Source organism: Gastrolobium bilobum, unplaced genomic scaffold, assembly GCF_033153095.1.
Source record: "Gastrolobium bilobum isolate Gb01-03AN ecotype WA unplaced genomic scaffold, APGP_CSIRO_Gbil_v1 utg5148, whole genome shotgun sequence".
Taxonomy (NCBI): Eukaryota; Viridiplantae; Streptophyta; class Magnoliopsida; order Fabales; family Fabaceae; genus Gastrolobium; species Gastrolobium bilobum.
In genome coordinates, this window is record NW_026898045.1 from 306,205 (window position 1) to 326,313 (window position 20,109).

The 20,109-nt window shown below is 37.6% G+C and overlaps 1 protein-coding gene across 1 annotated transcript; it reads right to left on the reverse strand.

Moving 5' to 3' along the window:
• Window positions 1-493: 493 nt before the first annotated feature.
• LOC133312368 (uncharacterized) lies at window positions 494-4,231 on the reverse strand. The gene is made up of 5 exons (XM_061513539.1): window positions 3,900-4,231; window positions 3,676-3,817; window positions 2,174-2,265; window positions 1,953-2,055; window positions 494-979 (listed from the first exon to the last, which is right to left on the reverse strand). The coding sequence occupies exons 1-5, from the start codon at window positions 4,188-4,190 to the stop codon at window positions 801-803; spliced, it is 807 nt and encodes a 268-aa protein (XP_061369523.1). The 5' UTR covers window positions 4,191-4,231; the 3' UTR covers window positions 494-800.
• Between the last annotated feature and the right edge of the window lie 15,878 nt (window positions 4,232-20,109).

Below are 20,109 nucleotides of genomic sequence, written 5' to 3' on the forward strand. Positions count from 1 at the left end.
GTTCAATCGATTGATCTGTAAATCAGATCCTCAATCGATCTAATTTAGATAATGGACCGATCATACATTTAACCCGATATGAAATCGATGAATAGGTCCAAAACCAATATTAAATTGGCATCAATTTAAAAAAAAATGGTTTTGTAAAATTTTGAGCAAAAAACTTGAAAAATATCACAAATAACATCCAAGCCTAGATTATATGTATTATGATGAATAGCACTTACTATTAAACCAATTTTAATTATTAGCTATAATTCTTCTAATTTTATATTTGTTTATTTTATTATATATATTTGTTTATTATATATATTTGTTAAACCAGTAACTATTAATTCAGTACCTCAACAGAGTCAATTACTGGTCTGAATTTGATAATAATACTTCTGGAGATAACAGTTTTGTGGTAAATCATTAATAGCCATTGTAGCAACAAAAGTACTTGTAGGAAATAACAGTTTGGCAAAGTACTTGTAGCAACAAAAGTGATCCTCAATAAATCAACAACTAAGACAGTTAGCAAACTAGCAATTGCACCCAAAAAAAAATATTGTTAAATTTTTAGTTTGCTTTTTGAAAGCACCGTAGGATTAATAATAATAAGCAACAGGATGCAATACTTTTAGTTTTCATGTCAATGCTCCAAAATTTTAGGCAACCCAAGACTTGCAGAAGCGATTACATTCATTCTGGAAGAGATTCTGCAGATTGCAACGAATAGTGGGGGCCTAGTATAGAAGAATAAAGAAAATGGCGGGTAGAAACCAACATCCACACAATACATTAAGATTTAACCATCCTCAGATAAAGTTCACAACTTTAGGTCCCTTCTTCTTTGGTTTTACATGGCCATCTTTTGACTTTGAGGACTTGTTCTTGTCGCCACTATTTATGTCTTCTGTCATGAAGTCATCCTCACTATCGTCTCCGCTTATAAATTTGGTAACCTGACCCCTGGGCCTCTCTTCATTTCTTATTGCTGACAACAAAGAATGGAGATATCAGCCATATTTAATATAAGCACCTTTCTTTTCGAAGACTATAAATACTTAGCAATCCAATATATCAGAATAAATCAGAACAGAATGCAATTGAATTGGAGATATACAGAAAGAGCTCAGGCTGATGCAAAAGAGACCACAGATCACCTGCAAGAAGTTACAATTAAAGTACATACTTCACCCCAAAAATTTTAGTTCATTTTCGATTTCTATTATGAACATTCGTTTCTATGAAAAGATTTCAACCTGTGTTTGGCATGGGTTCAAACATATAACAGTAACCCATATTACTCCCCTTTGTTACAACTTACAACAACATCCCTTCACGGTTGAAATCTCAAACAAGGATTTTAACAAAGACATTGATCATTTTGAATAAGAACACTGCACACTTAAACAAGTTAGATAAAATAAATTAAGATCAACGTCCAATAAAATCAAGAAGGTTCGATTATCCATGTCCTCATGACTATCAAGTTTCAAGCCTATAACCACTGACAAATCATTTCCCCCAATGTCCTACATTTAAAGAGTAGATTTTAACATTTGTGATTTGAAATCAAGCATAATCTATCAGTCTGCCACCACCAAACTTGTATAATCTCAAATTTCTCTGATATTAAAAACCCTTATCAAGTTCACTTAGCTACTTCATGATATCCCATGACTCGATAGTACCTATTTTAGAAGCAAAATATTTCAGAGCAAAAATATAACTAATTTTGGAGCAAGTGCAACTGTTCTACTTGCATTTAGTTGACAAAAATGGTTAGAAATTGGATCTAGCTGCAGCTTAATATCAGAAAAACAGGAATAATATCAACCAAAGGTTTAGATAAGCAAATAAAGGAAACATAGATGCCACACAGTCTAAACAAAAATGCAGCACTTGATATCAAAACCAGAAATACACTAGCAGAAAACCAACTAGCTTCTACCAAAAAAGCTTACATCTATCAAAAGGCCCGTTAGCAGCAATGGATCCCATCTTCCCTTTGTCAGGACAATCCTTTGCCAAATGTGTCACACCACCACATATTTTACAGCAACCACCCTAGTGTAAATAAATAGTTGCAACAGATTAGACACGGCTTACAAGGGACAAGTTTTATTGATTCAACTAACATAATTATAATTTTGACAAGGTCCTCCATAAAGGGAAATAATAATACCTTTGGATAAATGCCATGAGCATTTTGAGGGCAGTTTTTACTCAAATGTCCACGTTGATTACAGACAAAGCACTCAGCAAACTTCGTCCCTCCTGCATCACCAATGAAACCTCTATATCATGAGAAAACAAATTAAAGAATTCATAAGCATGCAACCAGAAACAAAATTGAGAAACTGAGATTTTATCAAAGGCAGAACACATAACAGCCCCAACCCAAGAGGTTATTTACAAGCTTAAATAATTGCCAAAAAAGTAATAAGTGTATTAAAAACTAATAAACCAACAACTAGGATATACAATTATTAGAGCTAATCCCATAATTTGCTACAGAACTTCATGCATTTCATTCACAAAAGTAGCTAATCTAACCAGCGACAGAGATATATAATTATACACTAAGCAACAAGATTATAAATTCTGGGAAGAATTGAAGACCATATTTAATAAAAAGATTCAATTTTACTAGAGGACCAAATTAAAAAAGCCATCTCTCCTATTATACAGAAAATGCAAGTGATCTCCCATTATCAGGAGAGGAAATGTTAACTGAAACAAATATCTTATATTTTACATGAAACACATCTTCTTTAAAATGACATCAAGTCTTCGACAGCAATTTTTTTAGTAGTACCAGTTAATATAAGAATAAGAACATAAATGCATAAACACACTCCCAACTAAATCTTTAAGAATAAACATGTAATTCTCAATAAAGAAATTTAAAATTCCATATTAATCTAGACTCTTAAGAAAAAAACAAATAAGTCATGATCCTGAAACCTCATGGCAAGGGTCATGAATGATAGTATCCACAACGCCCTTACCTAGAGAAGAAATGGGTAAAAGTTACTACTTACTACAGAGTGAGCTTTCACTTTGTTTAAAATCATTTGAGCACCGCACCATATGCATTTCTAACAAAGATAAAATGTTTTCATCCCATAATCTTGTTATCAGTGTGCGTGTAGATTAAACAGTAAAAACGTGTCTTTTCAGATATCATATGATCTATGAGAAAGGTCTACAAATTAAATAATAATATCCATTCAATGAGTGTCATGTCACCATTTAATCTCAAGGTAACTTAAAGAACAACTAATCTCTCCTAGAAAAGTTTCACACAAATAGATTCAAAGCCAAATATAAAATCAAATTTAGTAATCTCTAGTATGTACCATTATCTAACCATCATCCGAGTCACGAACCAAATATTCCAAAAGCTTATTCTGTTAGGTGAATGCAGATAAATGGTTTTACATTTTATATTGTGTGTCTAACAAACTGTACGGTGGAAAGTCCCGGAGGATAATTAGAAATCAGTGGTGAACTGCTTTATATAAATTTCAAATTTCAACTAAAAACTCTAAAAATAACAAAATTCATGCTATGACATACCTAACTTATCAGGTTTTAACATTTTCAGGATCAGATATAAACCGAAACACAACATGAAAAGCATAAAAATAAAATAAAATAAATGTATGCATTTTATTAAGAAACCTTCTTGAAGAGGATGAAGACAATTTGAAAGTGAGTGCCCAGTTCCACCACAATTATAGCAATACTTGGCATCGTCGGTGCCATCTTGCACCTCAGGGCAGTTCTTGGCTCTATGACCACGTCGTCTACACCGCAAACATATCTGCAATTACATAATTGCATTATCGTGATTTAGAGAACTGTTTATGATAATTCCAGTGACAAAACAATGTGAGGGGTGTTACCTTGTTCCTTTCCCATTCAGATTTTTGGGGACAGAGCTTAGCAATATGGTCAATGGACTTGCAGATAAAACAGGTGTCACCGGGCTTCATACCAGGAACTCTAAGAGGGTGTTTTCTTGAATTGGTTTTGAACCCTTGTTGTTTGGGCTTCAACACATTCGTTTTCTTCTTTATCTTCTTCTTCTTCTTCTTTTCAGGGTCTTTAGGGGGAGTTGGTTCTGATTTGGGGAACAGTTCAGGGTGCTCTGATTTGAATCGCTTTCGAGCAAGTCGCTGCCGTTGGCTCACCATCTCTAACCAAGGGTTTCTCTTTTCACCACTATGCTTGCGGCGACGCTAACCCACTGGTTTTCTTTTCTATTTTCCTTTATTTATTTATTTTCACTTTTTCAAATCATTAATTTTTTTTTTAACTGGTACCCTAATTTGTCTATATGTAATATTATAACTGTTATTCATTAAAGTTGTTATTATCATGTTTTCTCAAATTTTTTGTTTTTTTTTTCCTGACATTTTATTTCTCTTTTGTAAATCATTTTTTAACTTCTAAAAAATACTTTACTTTCTAAAATTAATTTTCTAAAGTTTTTTTTAAATTAATAGCAAATGAAGTACAATACTTTTTTAATAAACTATTAAAATTCAAATTTTAGTACAAATATTATTTTTAAATAGGAAAAAATAAAAATGTTTTAATAAGGTGTTCTTTAACTATTATTTTTATTTATTTACGAATACTATTGTTTTTTAATCTCACTTCAAGGAGGTTTAATGAAAAAATATTTAACAATTTTATTTAATTAAATTTTAATAGATTTTTATAATAATATATTTCTACTTATTTATACTAATAAATAAACATAAAATATGTTAAATATTTTATATATATTATGGAAAAAACTTAAGTAACAATGAAAAGATTAATTTTATTTCAATTTTAAATGTACCAAAAAAAATTATTTTGTTAGATAGAGTAATAACTTTTTAATTAAATAAATAATAAATGGTGCATTATGAGCTTTGGAAATTAATTATTCTAATTGTCATAGATCTATAAATTTACTTAATCATTGAACAACTTGTCATTAGATATTACTTCAAATATGGACAATCTAAATGAATTATATATTTCATGTGTCACTCCAAGTAGTTATAAGGTAAGAAAGTCTTATTTTTATTTAGTATTCATGGTTGGGATAAAATATTATGACAACCAAATAATGTTACTACCAATGTTACTACCACATCTTAACCGTTGATTTCCGTCAATCAACGGTTATCATTTTTCAAATCAAACTCATTAATGAATTATTAATTTACAATAAATGATAATCGTTGATTGACGGAAATCAACGGTTAAGATATGGTAGTAACATTGATAGTAACATTATTTGGTTGTCACAATATCCTATCCCTTCATGGTTTACTATATAATGTGAGGATTATTGATGAATTGAGTTATATGATCTAAACTTGAATTGGGTTTGAATTGACATAGCAAACGTGATGAGAAATGTTGTGTAGTTGAGAAAAAATAATGAACCTAACCATAGCATCATTTTGAAATTTTGACGAAAGGTTAAAGTGTCGAATTTTGGTATTTTGACACTTGAAATGAAACATTGATGGAATTTGTAACACTCTGTATATATCTGGTAATGTTATCATACTATCGTATTAAGCAGCGCTTAATTAAAAATGTGGAATATCTTTTTCTTTCCAATTATGATGTCCTTATCATTACCAACTTGCTTATTAATCAATTAATAAAACATCGCCTGTATGTAATTGAAATAAAACAGCTAACTGAAATACCTCATAATCATAGATAATAAAAGTGTGGCTCCAGTCACGGAACTACAACAACGTAGACTGGACCATCTAAGAGTTTATAAAACTCCAAATCAAAAGCACTAACATACAGTGTCATGGACAATCTCCATGCTCACTCAAATAAGGCAACATGCCCAACATCAGTCTCAATAACAACATAAACATAAATAGCGGAAAACATAAACAGCATCCATATCCAGTCATGGCAGCAAACATCATACTATCATCAACTAAGCTCTGGCCTCTTGCCACCAGAGGCATCAGTCACCAAACTACCAGAACCTGAAATAAGCATTCCCCAAACGTGGGGTGAGATCTCTAAACAAGAAATCTCAGTAAGACAAGGGGTCCTCAAGGATCTTCCACCCCAAGCTCACTTACATGTGCAATATAAGTTTAAAAGCAGATATCATCATCAGTTCTAAAACAGTGCAATGCAGCAGATAATCATGCCATGTGTGTCAATTCTATTATACTAGTCAGAGAAATGCAAGATTTACATACGCTAAATACCCACACTAGTGCAAGACGCTACTTGCATTCACCCCGGATCACCATGTCGTATGACACTACATACTCAGGTTACCGTCAAGATGAAACAACACATGCATATTAAAAGCCATTACACATAAAGCTAAACAGCATTTCAAATATTCAAAGCATGTAACACAGCATGCATACAACCATACCCCCATGGGACATGGTGGAACCACAACATGGCTAAACCGATGACACGAAAGCTTACCTTGTAAGCTAACTCCAAAAGCCAAGAGTCCACAGCTCAAAGTCAAAACACAGCAGATTCACAATCTGTTATGGATAGAGCTGGCAAAATGGGTCGAGCCCGCCCCGCCAGCCAAACGGGGCGGGGTGGGTTGAGTTTTCTAAACTCGCTGCTCGCCAGCTCGCCCGGGCTGATTTTTTTTTTAAAAAAAAATTTAGTGTAAAATGTGACGGACTTGGCGGGCAGAGATATCTAGCCCACCTTCAATGGCGGGGCGGGCCAGCTCGCTTTTTGGCGGGCTTTTGGCGGGCAGGGGCGGGGCGGGCAGCCCGCTTTGCCACCTCTAGTTATGGACCAATACTATATCAATAATAATGCAACACCAGCCTATAAATTAAAGACAACGCATTTCCTTACGTTTTACGTCTTAAGGCTCCATACCAAGCCATAAATCCTTAATCACAACGATTCTGACTTAGGTCATTAATTACATAAGTTCAACTTCATCAATCTAGGGTCCACAAACCCCCAATAGCCTACTGTACACACAGCACAGCTACTGTTCTACGAAATCCCAGAATATCCGGATATTCCTCGGGACCATATCCGGATATGCCATATCCGGATATCCAGAATCCCATATCCGGATATCACATATCCGGATATTGTTCGGGCACATATCCGGATATTTCACGACAGAATGCAGAAACTGCATTTCGTGAATATATCCTTTCAAGGTTGGGTTTTTACCGTTTTTAAACACCTAAACATGCATTTCTTGGTGTGTTCAACATTACCCAACAACAAGTTATCATCTTTAAGCCTTGACATGCATCAAGCTTTCATTTTTAAGTTCAAAGACTCAAGACCAAAGGTGACAAGGCTTACCAAAACTTAACCAGCCAACAAAAGGTGCTCTTGGAGCTCAAAAGGTCACTCCAAGATTCTGTCTCTCTCTGCACACGAAAATGGTATACCAAGGTGGTCCTTTTACTCAACAAGAAAGCTCCTTTAAGCCTCAAAACCCAATGAGCAAGGAGGTACTCCACCCAAACCCCAACTCAGAGCACAAACAGCCCACAAACAGTGGCCAAACCTCAAGCACAGCACCCTCACACCCTCTCAAGATGTTTCCCAAGTGTTTCCCAAGTGAAAGGATGAAGAAAAATCAAGAAAGATCAAGACTTGGTTCAAGAATGGAAGGAAAGGCCAACAGGGCAGTCACCAAGCAGCTAGTCAGCTCCCTCTCACGTTGGTTTTCTGTTTTCTAGGGCTATGTGCCCTTAAAAATGGGTATTTATAGCCCAAGCCACTTAAACACACAGTATTAACTTTAATTGCTACGCCTAGCATTTTAATCCCAAACTTTGGATTATGAAACTACATAATTTTATGAGATTTATCATATTTTTATTATAATTTTCTGAGCACCTTTCCGGTACGCGCTTTTCAAAGCCAGTACCGGTTTCTAGCACCAGTTCTCATTATCTTGACTTGAAACTCGTTTTACAAGTCCTACATATTATTCTAGTAATTATCATGTACTTACATTAATTTTTCGGGATACTTTTTCGGTACGCATTTATACCGACTAACAGAACCGGTATCTGCATTGTTCTTCCGAAAAGCGACTTTCAGCATTATTACTCACTTACTATAATTATTAAAGCCTCATAATAATTATTAGAGTCAATTATTGAATCATTTCCTATTTTCTCATAATTTATTAATTAAATTCCTTAATTAACGGTGCAGGTTCTTACATTCACCCCACATTTTTAGGATTTTGACCTCAAAATCAGAAACATACCTGGTGGAAACTCGGGGTACTGCAGGAGAAGCTCGTCTTCACGCTCCCAAGTACACTCCTCAGGAGTCCTTCCGGTCCACTGCACTTTGACCATCGGAATGATCTTGCTCCTCAGCTGATTCTCGCCACGATCGAGAATCTTTAGTGGTCCGACGGAAGTCTTTAGGTTCTCCCGAACCTCCACATCATCCGGTTGCACCACATGCGACTGATCTGCTATGTACCTCCGAAGCTGAGACACATGAAACATGTCATGGATGTTAGCCAGGTTCGGAGGCAAGGCAAGCCGGTAGGCAACAGGTCTTACTCTACCAAGAATCTGGTATGGCCCAATAAACCGCGGGCTCAGGTTCCTCACTCCGAGTGCCCGTCCAACACCGGTGACAGGTGAAAGTCTCACAAACACGTCCTCACCCTCACTGAACTCCAGTGGTCGATGCTTGACATCGTAGTAGCTCTTCTGACGATTCTGCGCCTGCTTCAGCTTTTCCCTGATCATCTGGATCTGCAGGGTGGTATCTTGGACAAAGTCCAAGCCAAACAACTCACGATCCCCAACCTCAGACCAGCAGGTAGGTGTACGACACCTCCTACCATAGAGCGCCTCGTAGGGTGCCATGCCCAGGCTAGCATGGAAAGTGTTGTTATACGAAAACTCCACCAATGGAAGGTACCTATCCCATGCCGAGCCCTGCTCCAACGTGCAAGCCCGCAACATGTCCTCCAAGGTCTGGATAGTCCGCTCAGTCTATCCATCAGTCTGAGGGTGATAGGTTGTACTCAGTCTCAACTGCGTACCAAAAGCTCCCTGCAGCGCCTCCCAGAACCGAGATGTGAACTTCGGGTCCCTATCACTAATGATACTCTCGGGCACCCCGTGAAGCCTCACGATCTCGCGAACATAAAGCTTGGCCAACTGATCTGTAGTGAAGCTCACCTTCACTGGAAGAAAATGGGCAGACTTTGTCAATCTGTCCACAATGACCCATATCGAGTCACAGCCAACCTGAGTCTTCGGTAAACCCACAACGAAGTCCATGGAAATGCTCTCCCATTTCCACTCTGGAATCTCAAGAGGTTGAAGTTTACCAGACGGCTTCTGGTGTTCAATCTTCACCTTCTGGCAGATCAAACACTTGGACATGAACACAGCTATGTCCTTCTTCATTCCCGGCCACCAGAAATTTCTCTTCAAGTCTTGGTACATCTTCGTAGCACCAGGATGAACATAAAACTGACCCTTATGGCCTTCTGCCATAACCTCTTCTGTCAACGGACCTCGAGGAACTACAATCATCTGCTGAAACAAAAGCACTCCATCGTCATTCCAAGACACACTGTCTTGGTTCTTCACATAATCCAGACACTCTCTCTGAACTTGTGCCTCTTTGATCTTTTCTAGCAGCTCGTTCACAACATCTGCTGCTTCCAACTCGAGAAGTACACTCTCACACAGAGCGGTCACTGCCAAGTTTCGGAACTTCTCAACCACATCAAAGTTACCAAGTAACAAACTGGATGAACTACTGGATTTCCGACTCAAAGCATCAGCTACCACATTGGCCTTGCCAGGATGATACCTTAGCTCGAAGTCGTAGTCCTTAATGAATTCCATCCATCTCCTCTGCCTCATGTTCAACTCATTCTGGTCGAACAAGTATTTCAAACTCTTGTGGTCACTGAACACCACAAACCTCAAACCAAAAAGATAATGCCTCCAAATCTTGAAAGCAAACACAATCGCAGCCACCTCCAAATCATGAGTCGAGTAGTTCTCCTCATGAGGCTTCAACTGCCTCGAAGCAAAAGCAACAGCTCTACCAGACTGCATCAGCACACAACCCAGCCCCTTTTCAAAAGCATCACAGTAAAGCTCAAACTGCTCCTCAGGATCAGGAAGGATCAACACAGGTGAAGAAGTCAATCTCTCCTTCAACTCCTGAAAGCACGCCTCACACTCGTGAGTCCACACAAATAGAGTCTCATTTCGGGTAAGGCGAGTCAAAGGGAGAACCATCGTGGAAAAACCCTTGATGAACCTTCGATAGTAACCTGGCAAACCTAAGAAGCTCCTCACCTCCGTAGCTGTCTTGGGTCTCTCCCAATCCAACACGGCCTCAATCTTGTTGGGATCCACTGCAACTCCATCTGCTGAAATCACATGCCCCAGAAACTTGACTGATTTGAGCCAAAACTCACACTTAGAAGGCTTAGCATAAAGCTTTTTCTCCTTCAGCACTTGCAGAACTGTCCTCATATGCTCTGCATGCTCCTCTTCAGTCTTGGAGTAGATTAGAATATCATCAATGAAGACAATCACAAACTGATCCAGATACGACTGGAAAATCCTGTTCATGTAATCCATGAACACTGCCGGCGCATTTGTGAGTCCAAACGGAATCACCAAATACTCAAAATGACCGTATCTCGAACGAAACGCGGTCTTCGGGACATCCTCCGGCTTCACCTGAATCTGATGGTATCCGGACTGGAGATCAATCTTGGAATACACACAAGCACCCCTGAGCTGATCCAACAGATCATCAATCCGAGGAAGAGGATACTTGTTCTTGATTGTCACCTTGTTCAATTGCCTGCAGTCGGTGCACAATCGCATTGTCCCGTCCTTCTTCTTCACAAAGATAACCGGTGCTCCCCAAGGAGACACACTCGGTCTAATGAAATCTTTCGCCGAAAGATCCTCAATATGCTTCTTAAGCTCAGCCAACTCCGGTGGCCACATCCGGTATGGAGCTAAAGAGATCGGCCTCACACCAGGCAACAAGTCAATGGAGAACTCTATCTCCCGCTGTGGCGGAAACTCAGGAATCTCCTCAGGAAACACCTCAAGGAACTCCCCCACCACAGGAATGCCAGTGATATCCTCATGTGTCCCACTCACCAAACCACCCAACATGACATAACCCAATGCCCCTGCTCGCAACGCTCTCCTGGCTTGCAGCAGTTAAATGTATGGCGAGGAACTAGCTGTGGAATCACACAGAGACATCACCACTCGCTTTGCACAGCAATCAATCAATGCACAGTTTCTAGACAACCAATCCATGCCCAGAAAATCTCAAGGTTGGCCATCGGCAATCCTATCAGATCTACCAAGAACTCACGGTCATCCCACTGAAACGCTACATCGCGATGAACAGTGGTAGAATCACAAACTTCTCCAGTGGCGGTAGTCACCCGCAATGGTGGAGAAAGCACAGATATGGGCAACTCAAGCCCCAAAGCAATCGGGGTAACAACAAACGAATGCGTAGCCCCAGAGTCAAACAATGCATCAACAACAATACCACCAATAGACACAGTACCTCTAACAAGGTTCGGAGCGCGGTCCGACTGCTGCCTATCCAAGGTGTACACACGCCCAACAGAAGATGGCACTGCAGGTGCCGAAGTAGAAGCCATCGGAACCATCTGCAAAGGAACTGCCTGAACAACTGCAGCTCTAGCCGTCGACGACGGACAGTCTCTAGAGAAGTGGCCCTCCTTGCCACACTGGAAGCAAACCAATTGTCCCGAAGCACAACGTCCCACATGCTCCTTTCCGCACCCCGCACATCTCGGAGTGGAAGGAGGCCTAGCAAAGCTCCCCTGCTGTGAAGCGGTCCTCTTGAACTGACCAGGTGCCTGCCTAGTCGCCAACTGTTTACCCTTGCCCTTCCCGGCAAACCTCTTGTCCTTCCAGGACGTAGAAACAGGAGTGGAACCAACAGTCCCCTTGGTCTCGTCGACCTTGGCCCTCTTGGCCTTACTCGCTATGCAGACATCCTCAATGTCCTTACTCGCTATGCAGACATCCTCAATGTCCTTACACTGCTGAACCAATGTACCAAAGTCTCTCGAAGCAGCTTCAGCTAAATGCTCAGCAATCACCTCACTAAGTCCTCTGCGAAACTTGGCAGCCAGAAACATAGGAGTAGGAGGAACCATCCTGAAGTGTGCAAACTTCACCAGCTCATTAAACTTGGCCAAGTACTCGTCAACAGTCATCGAGCCCTGAACCAATATGTCAAACTCCCCCTGCTTCCTCTCCTGCGCATCATAGGGAAAGTTTCTGCCCAAGAAACACTCCTCGAAGAATGGCCATGTCAAAACACGACCCTGCATCTCATAAGCACGAGAGGTGTTCGTCCACCACTCATGGGCATCTCCCTCCAGCATATAAGTCGAGAACATCAGCTTCTGCGGATCTGTACACTGCATGACCCGAAATATCTTGTCCAGCGACTCCAGCCATCTAGCAGCAGCAATAGGATCCAAAGACCCCTCAAACACAGGTGGCTTATGCTTCCTGAAAGCATTCAGCCGGCGGTCTATCACATCACGATCCTCAGCAGGCTCTACAAGAGTCTCACTCGTCTCAGCGACATGAGCAGCACTGCCAATGTGACTCAGGCTCTCATCCTGAACATTAGGCGGTGGCGGCGGCGGTGGCGTTGGTGCATGGCCTACAGCAGGACCAACCCTCATCTCCTCCAACATGACTCTCATCATCGTCATGTTCGTCATCCTGTTCGCCTCGAGGACATCCTCAGTGGTCCTCCGGTTCGCTTCACGAACCTCCTCTGCGGCTATCCGGTTCGCCTGGCGAATAACATCCATCATTGCCGCGTTGGACAATCTAGTGGCCTACTGATCGGCTAACCTAGCCGCCTGCATCTCAGCCAATGCAGTCAGGATAGGATCAGATTGATCCTCAGAAGTCTCCCGTGTTCTCCCGGACCTTACCATGACTCTGCACAAGTTACACAAATTATGAGTTGATCAGGCCCACGCAATGTGATTACATATGCATTATCATAATAAAATTCGACAGAGTAAACACATAAGACAGACACAACCAAACATCCTAGCTATTGCAATACATACAGGCTTTTCCCTCGAACCATTGCTCTGATACCATAAATGTAACACCCTGTATATATCCGGTAATGTTATCATACTATCATATTAAGCAGCGCTTAATTAAAAATGCGGAATATCTTTTTCTTTCCAATTATGATGTCCTTATCATTACCAACTTGCTTATTAATCAATTAATAAAACATCGTCTGTATGTAATTGCAATAAAACAGCTAACTGAAATACCTCATAATCATAGATAATAAAAGTGTGGCTCCAGTCACGAAACTACAACAATGTAGACCGGACCATCTAACAGTTTATACAACTCCAAATCAAAAGCACTAACATACAGTGTCATGGACAATCCCCATGCTCACTCAAATAAGGCAACATGCCCAACATCAGTCTCAATAACAACATAAACATAAATAGCGGAAAACATAAACAGCGTCCATATCCAGTCATGGCAGCAAACAACATACTATCATTAACTAAGCTCTGGCCTCTTGCCACTAGAGGCATCAGCCACCAAACTACCAGAACCTGAAATAAGCATTCCCCAAACGTGGGGTGAGATCTCTAAACAAGAAATCTCAGTAAGACAAGGGGTCCTCAAGGATCTTCCACCCCATGCTCACTTACATGTGCAATATAAGTTTAAAAGCAGATATCATCATCAGTTCTAAAACAGTGCAATGCAGCAGATAATCATGCCATGTGTGTCAATTCTATTCTACTGGCCAGAGAAATGCAAGATTTACATACGCTAAAAACCCACACTAGTGCAAGACGCTACTTGCATTCACCCCGGATCACCATCTCGTATGACACTACATACTCAGGTTACCGTCAAGATGAAACAACACATGCATATTAAAAGCCATTACACATAAAGCTAAACAACATTTCAAATATTCAAAGCATGTAACACAGCATGCATACAACCATACCCCCACGGGACATGGTGGAACCACAACATGGCTAAACCGAGGACACGAAAGCTTACCTTGTAAGCTAACTCCAAAAGCCAAGAGTCCACAACTCAAAGTCCAAACACAGCAGATTCATAATCTGTTATGGACCAATACTATATCAATAATAATGCAACACCAGCCTATAAATTAAAGACAACGTCTTTCCTTACGTTTTACGTCTTAAGGCTCCATACCAAGCCATAAGTCCTTAATCACAACGATTCTGACTTAGTTCATTAATTACGGAAGTTCAACTTCATCAATCTAAGATCCACAAACCCCCAATAGCCTACTGTACACACAACACAGCTACTGTTCTACGAAATACCAGAATATCCGGATATTCCTCGGGACCATATCCGGATATGCAATATCCGGATATCTCACTGGACATATCCGGATATGCAATATCCGGATATCCAGAATCTCATATCCGGATGTCCAAATCCCATATCCGGATATTGTTCGGGTACATATCCGGATATTTCACGACAGAATGCAGAAACTGCATTTCGTGAATATATCCTTCCAAGGTTGGGTTTTTACCGATTTTAAACACTTAAACATGCATTTCTAGGTGTGTTCAACATTACCCAACAACAAGTTATCATCTTTAAGCCTTGACATGGATCAAGCTTTCATTTTTAAGTTCAAAGACTCAAGACCAAAGGCGACAAGGCTTACCAAAACTCAACCAGCCAACAAGAGGTGCTCTTGGAGCTCAAAAGATCACTCCAAGATTCTGTCTCTCTCTGCACACGAAAATGGTATACCAAGGTGGTTCTTTTACTCAACAAGAAAGATCCTTTAAGCCTCAAAACCCAATGAGCAAGGAGGTACTCCACCCAAACCCCAACTCAGAGCACAAACAGTGGCCAAACCTCAAGCACAACACCCTCACACCCTCTCAAGATGTTTCCCAAGTGTTTCCCAAGTGAAAGGATGAAGAAAAATCAAGAAAGATCAAGACTTGGTTCAAGAATGGAAGGAAAGGCCAATAGGGCAGTCACCAAGCAGCTGGTCAGCTCCATCTCACGTTTGTTTTCTGTTTTCTAGGGCTATGTGCCCTAAAAAATGGGTATTTATAGCCCAAGCCACTTAAACACACAGTATTAACTTTAATTGCTACGCTTAGCATTTTAATCCCAAACTTTGGATTATGAAACTACATAATTTTCTAAGATTTATCATATTTTTTTTATAATTTTCTGAGCACCTTTCCGGTACGCGCTTTTCAAATCCAGTACCGGTTTCTAGCACCAGTTCTCATTATCTTGACTTGAAACTCGTTTTACAAGTCCTACGTATTATTCTAGTAATTATCATGCACTTACATTAATTTTCTGGGATACTTTTTCGGTACGCATTTATACCGACTAGCAGAACCGGTATCTGCACTTTTCTTCCGAAAAGCGACTTTCAGCATTATTACTCACTTACTATAATTATTAAAGCCTCGTAATAATTATTAGGGTCAATTATGGAATCATTTCCTATTTTCTCATAATTTATTAATTAAATTCCTTAATTAACGGTGCGAGTTCTTACAAAATTGGTTGTTGTTGGTTGATAATATAGGATGGAAACAAGTGATGTTTTGTTGGAGGATCAAGCTTTGGATTGATCAAGTGTTCGAAGCCCTATTTCTTAACTAATCAAGAATAGGGTAAGTATGTTAGAGTGTGTTCGTTGTGGTATTTTGACTACTAGTTCAATGTTTAACGCGTGATATGTATTAATGATTCCAATCTCACACTAGAAATAGGTGATTTTGGCGTGGAGGTAATTTGGATTAGCTTTCTTGCATTACAAGTGATCTTTGGAGGCAGGCTACAAAATGTGAGCTCTTGGTTTAAGAGTTTCACTCGTTATTTGTTGTACCACCATGGTCCAATGGGATTATGATTTTATGTGTGTGTGATTGGATGAATGTTGGATACTTAGTATAATTGCTTTCATGTAGATATGTATATGTGGTGATTTGATATGAAATGATGAATTCTATATGTATATGATTTGTGTGGCTCTCTAGCTAATGGAACGTGTTTGTGGTCTAAGAGTTAAGGAGCCATGCGATCTTCTCTCAAATGTGTTTAAGAGTTAAAGAGCCAAGTAGGTTGTATTCTCTTAGATGTGCCTTGTAGAGTTAAGGAGTCTATGTGGTCTTCTCTTAAGGTATGATTAGTTTTGAACTCTCTTGGAAGTCGCGTATATGTTATAAGTTATATGATGTCTCTTATACCATGTTATCTGACCTTTCATGCAAGAAGATAACTGATTGGTGGAGAACTGTTCCTGAAACCCTGAGTTTACTGAGATGTTGTAATCTCATCCCGTTTGGGGAACATGTTTCAGGTTCCTCAATAGCAGGAGATAAGCTCTCATACGGCACGAGACTGCACATGACTAGAGGATTTATGCATGCTGGATATTTGATATTATGGATAACTGTATATTTTTGTGGATCATGTTGTATGATCATGCACAACTGTATAATCTGATATGCATTTTGAGACACGTGTATCATGTGTATATATATGTTGTTTACGGTTTGTAATTAAGGCATGTGTAGCCTTTATACAGCTATACACTTTTGATGTTGGCATGTATAAGAATCTATGCATAATATGTTAGTTGATGTAAGTATTGGCACAGAGCCATTTCATGTATGAATCCATGGATGGATTCTAGGTCTATTGTTGTTGGACATTTTGATTTATAATTAGACTACGTTATTTAGTTATCAGGTACCTAGTATGACGTGGGAAGTTATCTCTAGATGTCCAAATTATAGCAGAGATGTTGCCCGTGATATTTTATCAGGGATGATACATGTTATCATACTTGGATAGTCAATTACCATTAATTATGATTTACAAAGATTTGAGTATAAATATTGTGCAGGTATGAGACTGTACAGTTAAAAATAATAGGAAAGAAAAAAATTAGTTCACATAATTCACTAAGTGTAATTATGAGTTTTTCACGTGTGAATTCTCCAAATTGAATTAGTATGTTGTGCTTAATATCATATTGCATGTTAACAAACTCGTTGCAAGTGATGTGTTACATATATATTGTATCCAACAATGATATTTATGTTTGATAAACAACAATAATATTAATTCTTCATCATTAAAACAAGTGCAAAATCATCGTAAATGAAAAAATAATTGAACTATTAAAGCTATATAAATATATTTTGTTAAAAACATATTTGTATTCCTTAATTTTTTAGATTAACAAAATTGTCTTTTAATTTTTTTTTTTTTTACAATCCAAGTACTTTTTTTATACATTCTAAGTACGTTTTTAAATTATTGAATTATCATAATATTTTCTGAAAAGTTATTTCTATTAATATTATTAATGTATTAATCACATATAGATTTTACGTACCACCAATGACGATTTGCCACCAAATAGTACTAACGGAGTTAATAATTAAGAAGAAAGAATTAATACTTAAAAAACTATTGTGTCAATTAAAGGATTTAAATAACTATTTTATAATAAAATACATCTAAATAGAATATTTGCAAAAAAAGTAAATAAAAAAGATAAAATATTTTAAATTTTAGAGAAGAAACTAATTATGGTATACAAAAAAAAAGAGACAAGAAACTAATTAAGACTATGTTGTAAAATTATTTAAAAAATATAAATAGTAATAATTATATTTTATAATTGTATTGTTTCCGTAAGCTTTAATTGATCATCTAATAAAAAATTATATACGGAGTCAAAAATATAAAAACAAAAAGTACTTTACTCAGTACTTCTGTTGTGCACTAGCCACTAGGCTCAATGCTTTAGGTCCAACTAAACCCGAAACACAGAACTGGGCCAGATTTGGGTTTCTACGGTACCAATAAACACATATTGCTACTGTTTTCTATTGGCCCAGAAAAAAAGTTCCGTGAAAGTGTATATTTTCAGGGTTTTATAAGAGTTATGTTACAGGAAAAGTGATTGTGTAATGTTATAGAGATTCGTTTTGTGTGCCGTAATTTTTTTTTTTTTTCAAAAAGTGTGGACCCCACAAAATATTATGTGTGGAAAATTTGTTGTGTCATGTTAAATGACAAATGCAAATACCTATTTCCAAATCTAAATAGATTTTTCATCCTTTCATTTTATTTTTAAAGAATCCCAAGACAAACAAATTAAATTATATCTGACTGAGCTGAAAATGTTCCAAGTTGCCATGGTTGATTCAGTTAGGAGGAATTGTTTTAAGATAGATTTATAATGTTTAGAATCCTCTCACATGATGTGACTCCCAAATTGATATACTCTTTAACCCACGTTGTGGTTTTATTAATTAAAACATACTGCCTATATCATCCATACCTGGAAATCCCATGTCCTAACGTTGCTTGTTATTCCAGCAAAGTGGCATACTTTTTTGTTCAGCAGAGATATAGACTCCTTTAATGATGAACTTATTAAGTTATGTCACACACCTATTGATGAGAAAGTGCAACCAGATTCCCAAATTCATTTTTTAGTCCTTGGCTTTGCTTTCACTAATATGTAGCAAAGATAATTATAGAAATATTTAGAACAAGGAAGACTTAAACAAGCAACTAAGTATTATAAAGTCATAAGCCACACCAACTCCCTTTTATAATGATTAATTTTTAGTTGGGCATTGGATCCATAAAAAAGAATGAAAGGAGGTCATAACTTTGTCATGAAGGGTTTATGTGTGATCACTACCTCTGCTCTCAATGTCACTGTTGGATGACTCTCCTTTGCTTCTATTTTTGGCCATGGAAGAAGGACCCTACTTATTTTATGGTTTTCTCATTGGGTCCAGGTCCACCATCAATCTTTGCCTAGAGTGAAAGAAAAGTTTGCACATTGGAGAACCTCGAGTACACTAATTGCCTTTTTTATGATAGCTAGAATCAAAGGAAACACGGACTATAATAAAGGCATATATATCCAAATATGGTTCATTTTGGGCATTAGTTTAGTACTTGCGTGATGTGTGCAAATGTTAATTTAAATTTTAAGCTCGGGGATATAATCATATAAGCAGACATGAAAGTACATTTTGTTTGAAATGATGTATTGATATTAATTCACGATCCGGACATATGTGTGCAAATGTTAACTTACACAAACATGCTTGGTTCATTTTGACTTATTGAAAAAATAAAAATAAAATTTCTTACGTTGTTTGAAGAAATTAATCTCCTGATATAGTCACATAGAAATCTGTGCAATATATATATATTTTTTTAAAAGAAAAACCCGTAATCTCCGTAATTTCTCTAGGGTAGTGTTTGGTTGAAGGTTTATTTTGGGATTGATGGGAAAATGTAAGTGGATATTTGACCACGTTTGGTTCAGGTTTTTTCAAAAAATACTAGGCAAATAGGATAGATAGAAAAATGACTTTTGTGTTGATTTTTGAATGAAATTCACTGTTACAGAATACCATTTGAGATGTGGTATTTTGAGATAACTGGGGAAGTGAAAAAACAGATGCAAAGTTTCTCAGAACATAGATTTTGCATATTTAAATAAATTTTCCTGGTAATATTTCGATCAACCAAACAATTTTTTTTACATTTTCCTACCAAACTCACTTTCCAACTATTTCTCTATCAATTATATTTCCCTAGTAAAAAAAATTTCTCCGAACCAAACACTACCTAGACGCAGAAAAATATTAATGTCTTCAGCAATCGGAGACAATTCAAATCTAAATAATAATAATTACATTTGTACATTCTGTATTACACTATTCAAACATTATTTGATTTTTTAGAAACAATAAAATATACAAATTTTAATACATTTATTCCCAAAAACAGGAGAAAAATAAAAATATATATAAATTATAATGGACAGATATCAAAATTCAAAAAAAATGTAAGTGAAATGTTTAAAACTATTTTTTAGGATGGATACTAAAATGTTTAGTACTGATTAAGAAACGGTGTTTTAATTTTTATATATTAAAATTTAATTAAAATATTTGGTATTTTTTTT

What these genes read in the sequence shown, in the direction of transcription:
- LOC133312368 (XM_061513539.1), bottom strand. Translation starts at nt 4,190, where the DNA reads ATGGTGAGCCAACGGCAGCGACTTGCTCGAAAGCGATTCAAATCAGAG. An exon ending in CTGAATGGGAAAGGAACAAG is followed by an intron (nt 3,818 to 3,899) that starts GTAACACCCCTC and finishes ATGTAATTGCAG; the next exon opens with ATATGTTTGCGGTGTAGACG. An exon ending in TAACGGGCCTTTTGATAGAT is followed by an intron (nt 980 to 1,952) that starts GTAAGCTTTTTT and finishes CTTTGTTGTCAG; the next exon opens with CAATAAGAAATGAAGAGAGG.